The sequence below is a fragment of the Vombatus ursinus genome, unplaced genomic scaffold, assembly GCF_900497805.2.
Source record: "Vombatus ursinus unplaced genomic scaffold, bare-nosed wombat genome assembly UNPS02014870.1, whole genome shotgun sequence".
Taxonomy (NCBI): domain Eukaryota; kingdom Metazoa; phylum Chordata; class Mammalia; order Diprotodontia; family Vombatidae; genus Vombatus; species Vombatus ursinus.
The window spans coordinates 7,126,578-7,133,588 of NW_020954648.1; the positions used below are offsets into that span (position 1 = coordinate 7,126,578).

A 7,011-nucleotide genomic window follows, 5' to 3' on the forward strand; every position below is an offset into this window, starting at 1 on the left:
GGAAAAAAAACAAATTTGACACCCATTATTCCAATGAAACATTTATGGATAACTGTTGGACCTGATATCAATAAACCTAGCCCTGTCTGAATGTATGACTTAGGTCTTAAATCTCCTGAGAGTCTCCAAAATGTAAAGTATGCTAACTATACTTATGAAGAATTTTTCTGCTAATATAAGCAATGCAAATAAGTAACATAGATTTTATCTGTGTTTTATAATAAAGGAACCTGAGGTTCAGAGAAATACAGCCACTGACCCATGATCACACACATAGCTAAGTAAGTATTAGAGCTAGGATGTAGAACCAGGATTCTTTCCACTATACCATGCTACCTCTTTGTTATTTCTTGACCCAAAATACATTTTTCTTGCTGGCCTGGCTCAATATCTAACGACCCACTATTGTGGCCATTATTTTTTTTTTTATTAAAACACTTTCTTCATATGGTGCTTGTTAAAATGGACCAACTTACTTAAGAGAAGACCAAATAACCTCTAAGCTTCTTTTCAAATGTGACATTCCATAATCCTGCCAGAAGGCATACCTAATAAGAATAATTCCTTGCTCAGATTATCAAGCCTTCACCCACTTAAGAAATAGATAGCTGATGGAATAGGGCAAGGAGTGATTAAGGAGATAGGGATGAGGCAACACATTGAATACTACCAGAAGGGGGTAAACACAGTTCAAGTATCTTGAGTAAATTCAACAAACATTGGGAGAAAATTTTTAGTAACATGGCCAAAGGAAAGGGGAAATTAAGAGGCAGTGTGGCATAATGGAAAAGTCTTACACTTGGAGTCATTAGAGAGGTTGAAATTCTGGCTACATTCATTGTGAGCTATAGGGATGGAGCAAATCCGATAAACTCTCTCAGTCTTAGTTTCTTTATACATACAATGAGAGTAATACTTGTACTATCTTACTCAAAAGGTTGTTATAAAGAAATATGAACTAGTATTATGCAAAAGACTATATAAAAGTTACCAAAGACACACTCCACCAATGTTAAAATTCTGCCAACAGTAGTAGCTGTACCCCAAATTTTAAATTTTTAATAAAATTAACATTAATAGTAATGAAAGTTAATGGTATGGGTCAATTTCTTATTCATTGAGAACAAAAAATGCCAAATGGATAAAGATTTTACATATATATATATATATATATATATATACACACACACACACACACATACATATGTGTGTATGTACATATGTATATGTATTGTATGTGAAACGTATATGTATGTGTATATGTATATGTATATGTGTATGTATGTATAACAATAGGATAATTGATCCTTAGGAGTTTGCCGGCTCCACTTTGTCTCTGGATCAATTGATCTCATTAATAATATTGCCATCATTTTCTTATTCACTGAATTGCAAGCCATAGGCATTGATAACTTAGGAAGTGATAACTTTTACTAATGCATACCTAGGGTGGAAGGAGATTTGAAAAAGGAAAGAAGTCATTTTTTTATCCCCAAGGGAAGAAGAATAGTCTAAAAAATGCCAGACCGTGTATTGCTAATATCTTACATAAAGAAAAAAAGATATCACAACATTCAGATATTAGTATTTATGTCTAAAAGAAATTTTTTGTTGTTTTCCACACAGCATTACTGTTTCTAAGCAAGTATTATATAAGTCAAGCATATATAACAATCCGGTGGAAATAAAACCAACCGATTATGTAAATGATTACATAAACCTACTACATGTTTTCTTGACATAGTTCCTGAAGGAGGAATCACTCCTAGCTTCCTCTTGTTATATCTTGTTATTAGCCAGGTTCCAAACACTGGCATACACTCACTTTTAGACTAATTAAAATTCTTCAAAGAAACAGGGACACAGTATGGTGAAGGAGAAAACACTGCAAGTCAAAAGACATGGGATCTGGTCCTGGCCTGTGTTTTACCAAGTGTGTGACTGCTCAAATTAATTAACTTTTCTGAGCCTCAATTTCCAAACTTACCAAAAAAAAAAGGGATAAGAATAGCAGCTCTCCCTACCTTCCAAGGTAACTTTGAGGATCAAATGTGATAACTGATGTAAAAAGCTTTTAAAATTGTAAAGCATACTAACTGTGTTATTCTTTGCGCCTCTGACTCCTCATCTGTAAAATGAGTTTGGACTGGATAATCTCCAAGGTCCCTCTAGCATTAGAATTCTATGATTCTAAGTTTAATTACAGCTTATGCATTAATCCCCAAAGAAAATTTCCAAAAACAAAACCTTTTAGATGAAAGGTAAGCACGTGATTCAGTCAAAGAAAGTTTATGGTGATTAAATTTCAATGGCTCAGCAGGGCATTCAGGCCATGAATCAACTTTTAAGCACATTTTACTATGGATGACAATTTTCAGATGAAAGCCAATTAAAACTGAGTTATTACAACAGAATACTGAGAACTATCTAGAAAAAAAGGTGTTATGAACCTATTCAAGCAGAGCTTAAAATTAATGCTAAGGATGCTACAATTATACTGCCTCATCTTTTACTATTGTCATCACATTTCATTTTTTTCATCCTGTAAATCTCAAGATACTTAGGAAACTTTTCTCCGAGTATTTGTTCCATTAGTTTCCTCAGCTAAACTGGTGAGCAAGGTAATGGAATGTTCACAATGACCTTACCTTATTCAACTTCTCCAAGAGCTACTTTCATTTGATTTTTCAGTCTTCTACTTGTTCTCAATGATTTGGGTCATTATTTCTTTACCTGGACAAACATTCATCTTCAGCACATAGGCCAATAATCAACGGGCCTCAAAGAAACCTGTCTGCCTATGCTTATTTCCCATTAGCCTGGCATTTAAGGCCCTTCTCAATCTGCCTCCAATCTCTTTCATAACCCAACCTATCAGTCGTATAAGTCTTCTTACTCCTCCTTCATATATTTCCGTTGTAGTTGCACCGGCCTTCTAGGTGTCACCCATACATGATATTCCATCTCCTCCCTCTTCAGCTTTACTCAAGAGGCCCCCTATGTCTCTTGCTCACATGTAACTCATTTTCCCTACGTGCATTAAAAGGTTCTATCTCCTATATAAGACTTTTTCTAAAAGCCCTACGTATGAACACTTTCTCTCTCTTGAAACTACATGCTATTATTTTGTAATTACTTATGTATGTGTTACATGCCCCTTTCCAACCTCCATGAAGTAGAATATAAGGTAAGACCTATTTTGTTTTCATGTTTGAATTCTCAGCACCTATCACAATTTCTTACACATGATAGGTCCTAACTAAATGTCGGTTGAATTGAATCAGTGAATTGGCTGTTTTCTATTTTAAAATCTTTCCCTTTCATTTTATTTTATTTTACAGTGGATGTTGGGGAGGTAGGAGAAGAGGCAAAGGTGGTGGAAAGGGGAAAGAAAGCTTCTCTCCATAGCACTTAAAGTCTCTTTCTCATGATATCCATTCTTTTTTTTTTTTCCCCATTTTCCTACAGGTTTAAATGGTCAATTGGACACCTGGCTCCTTATCAGAGAAACCCAAAATGAATAATTCAACAAGCTCAAACTCCACTAACAATGGAATGGTTCTTGCAAGTCCATATAAAACAGTAGAAGTGATATTCATTGTACTGGTAGCAGGATCACTCAGTTTGGTCACCACCATTGGAAATATCCTGGTCATGGTCTCCATTAAAGTTAATCGCCACCTCCAGACTGTCAACAACTACTTTTTGTTCAGCTTGGCATGTGCTGACCTCATCATAGGCGCCTTCTCCATGAACTTATACACTCTCTACACTGTGATTGGCTACTGGCCCTTGGGGCCTGTGGTGTGTGACCTTTGGCTAGCCTTGGACTATGTTGTCAGCAATGCCTCTGTTATGAACCTACTCATCATCAGCTTTGACAGATACTTTTGTGTCACCAAACCACTAACCTATCCAGTCAAGAGGACCACCAAAATGGCAGGCATGATGATTGCAGCTGCCTGGGTCCTGTCTTTTGTACTGTGGGCACCTGCCATTCTCTTCTGGCAGTTCATTGTAGGGGTAAGGACTGTGAAGGATGGAGAGTGCTACATTCAATTTTTCTCCAATGCCGCTGTCACCTTTGGGACAGCCATTGCTGCCTTCTACTTGCCTGTGATCATCATGTCAGTCTTGTACTGGCACATATCCCGAGCCAGCAAGAGCAGAATAAAAAAAGACAAAAAAGAATCTGTGGCAAACCAGGATCCAGTCTCTCCAAGTCTGGTCCAAGGCAGAATCGTGAAGCCAAACAACAATAACATCCCCACCAGTGATGATGGTCTGGAGCATAACAAAATCCAAAATGGCAAAGCTACCAGAGATGCAGTGACTGAAAACTGTATTCAAGGGGAGGAGAAAGAGAGTTCCAATGATTCCACCTCTGTCAGTGCTGTGGCTTCTAACATCAAAGAAGATGATATAACCCGAGAGGAAAATACAGTTTCCACCTCCCAGGGTCATTCCAAAGAAGAGAATTCCAAGCTGACCTGCATCAAAATTGTCACCAAGACACAGAAGGGTGACTGCTGTGCTCCCACCAATACCACCGTAGAGATTGTGGGTCCTTCGGGACAGAATGGGGATGATAAACAGAATATTGTTGCCCGCAAGATTGTGAAGATGACTAAGCAGCCTGCAAAAAAGAAACCTCCTCCTTCGAGAGAAAAGAAAGTGACCAGGACTATCTTGGCTATCCTATTGGCTTTCATCGTCACCTGGACCCCATATAATGTCATGGTGCTTATAAACACCTTCTGTGCAACCTGTGTTCCCAATACAGTATGGACAATTGGCTACTGGCTCTGTTACATCAACAGCACCATCAACCCTGCTTGCTATGCGCTGTGCAATGCCACCTTCAAGAAAACCTTCAAACATCTTCTCATGTGTAATTACAAGAACATAGGAGCCACAAGGTAAAAAGTATCAAAGATGAGAGAAGGAAACCAAGGGATTAGTCAAGATGCTAGAAGAGGAAAACCAATTCCCAATTTTTAAAACTACGCCATAGCACTTTACATGATCAGTATGAAATGTTCAATCAAGGAAAGCAGTGAAGACACTCATGATGGGGCCTCTGCTCCCCCTTTGGAGAATTGCACTTTAAAGAGTATTTGTAATCCAAGAGCAAAGAGGAAGGGGAAGGAGCCAATGGAAGACATGGATTTAAGTTAATGTTTCCTGTTTCCTGACAGCATCACACAGAAGGGTTTTCGTGTCTATAGTTGTATCTGTTCCTGTACAATAGCAATCAGATCTCTCTCTTTTTTTTAATGTAATTGGGATTATTTGTTCCTGTGTGTCTATTTGAGGATAATATACAATATATAGTGACTTTTATTGGAAATTAGACATTAAATATATAAATAATATATTTAGAAGTAGAAAGGAAAGACAATGGGATAGTGATACCATAGTAAGCAGATGATCTTCAAAGCATCAAACTGATACAATGGCTTTGTCAGGGTTTTATATGGAAAACCATAAGGTAACATATGTGCAATTATCCATCCCTACATCTTTCACTTTTCCAAAAGGAAGCTAAAAAGGAAGGAGGCCAATGTCTTCTTTATTTTGCTGTGCCATCAGAGTACTATGTTGCTCTGCTCTCCCTTTGATTGTGTCTCTATCCCAATAGGTGTGCCGTTACAGACTTTTCACTGAGCTTAGCTGCACGGGCATGGGCATGAATATGGGGGCTTCTCGCTGCTCGTTGTACCTTTTGGGCTCTCTTGAGGTAATAGTCAATGGAACTTTAATTTCTTTGAGCTCTTATGTTTAATATCTCCTATTGAGCTGGATTTCATCTCAATTAGCTTCTAATTTTGTTTTTAAAAAAACCTGTCCAAGGCAGGATGGAGAATCAAAGCCATCTGCAAAATGAAGGGTTTCATCAAATTAGTCACCAGGCAATTTGGTTGGAAATCCCAAAAAGAGACCAGATCATTTTAGAAATGAGGAAATAGATAGGGGAAATTGAGGATAGAGCAAGAGAAGACTATTTCCAAGTGATATAAACATCCTGTTCAGGATCTGCCTGACATGAGAAATCTTAACCTATAAAAAGATGAGTTGTTTGTTGCTGTCAATCATGAAGGAGACTCCACTTCTTCCTAAACTAGACTAACATGGTCGCTTCAAATCTCACCTGGTTCTAACCCAAGAATAAAATATTTCTAAAGTCCTTCTTGTCTGCCAATGCTGTGGCACATTAAATAGAGTTGTAGTATGTGTTTGTTAAATTAATACACAGAATGAGATAGATATTTTGATTTGGCCCATGAGAATGGAAAAGAAAAGACAAATTCCATTCTAGTCACCCTAGTAGCATGTCAAACCTGCTCCAAACCATCAGTTCCTTCTACATTAGCTCAGCTACAGAGTCCTTCTATCCAAACAATAATTATAGTCTTTGTGTTGATAATATAGATTATAATCAAACTGAGGACAGGGTGAACTCAGAAGAATCTAATAAATAAATGTAGGCAGGTTTTCCTGTTTCACCTTCTCACTATCCCCATAGCTCCTGACATAAACAAAGACACAGCAGGAATTCCATGGTCCACAGTTTCTACACATAGGATCCCACCCATTAAAATTGCTGGGTTCTAATCCAAATAATATTTACCTTTGTGTTGATTGCCATTAGCATAGTATGAACTGAACCCCAAACTTTTTCCTCACATCATGTATGACAGTTTCGACCCCAACTTTGGAAGGATAGCCTTTTAAAGTGCAAAGGAGTTTCCATTTGAAGATAGATTTATATATATATATATATAATATATAATATATATTATATGTATTATATATATATAATATATAATATATATTATATGTATTATATATATATATAATATGTAATATATATATATAGTGTTGTATTTTGCTGAGTTTCACATTCTTTGAATACATCAAACAATGATAACCATAGCTCCTAACAGGATGATGCTGAATCATTCATGTGTAGCATAGTATACCCAGGCAAAATATAAAGACTTACCTTTG

The 7,011-nt window shown here is 37.0% G+C and overlaps 1 protein-coding gene across 1 annotated transcript; it reads left to right on the forward strand.

Annotated features, from left to right (window-relative positions):
• The first annotated feature begins 3,474 nt into the window (after positions 1–3,474).
• Positions 3,475–4,923, forward strand: CHRM2 (cholinergic receptor muscarinic 2). The gene has a single exon (XM_027842383.1). The coding sequence runs from the start codon at positions 3,475–3,477 to the stop codon at positions 4,921–4,923; it is 1,449 nt and encodes a 482-aa protein (XP_027698184.1).
• The last annotated feature ends 2,088 nt before the right edge of the window (positions 4,924–7,011 follow it).

What these genes read in the sequence shown, in the direction of transcription:
- CHRM2 (XM_027842383.1), top strand. Translation starts at nt 3,475, where the DNA reads ATGGTCAATTGGACACCTGGCTCCTTATCAGAGAAACCCAAAATGAAT.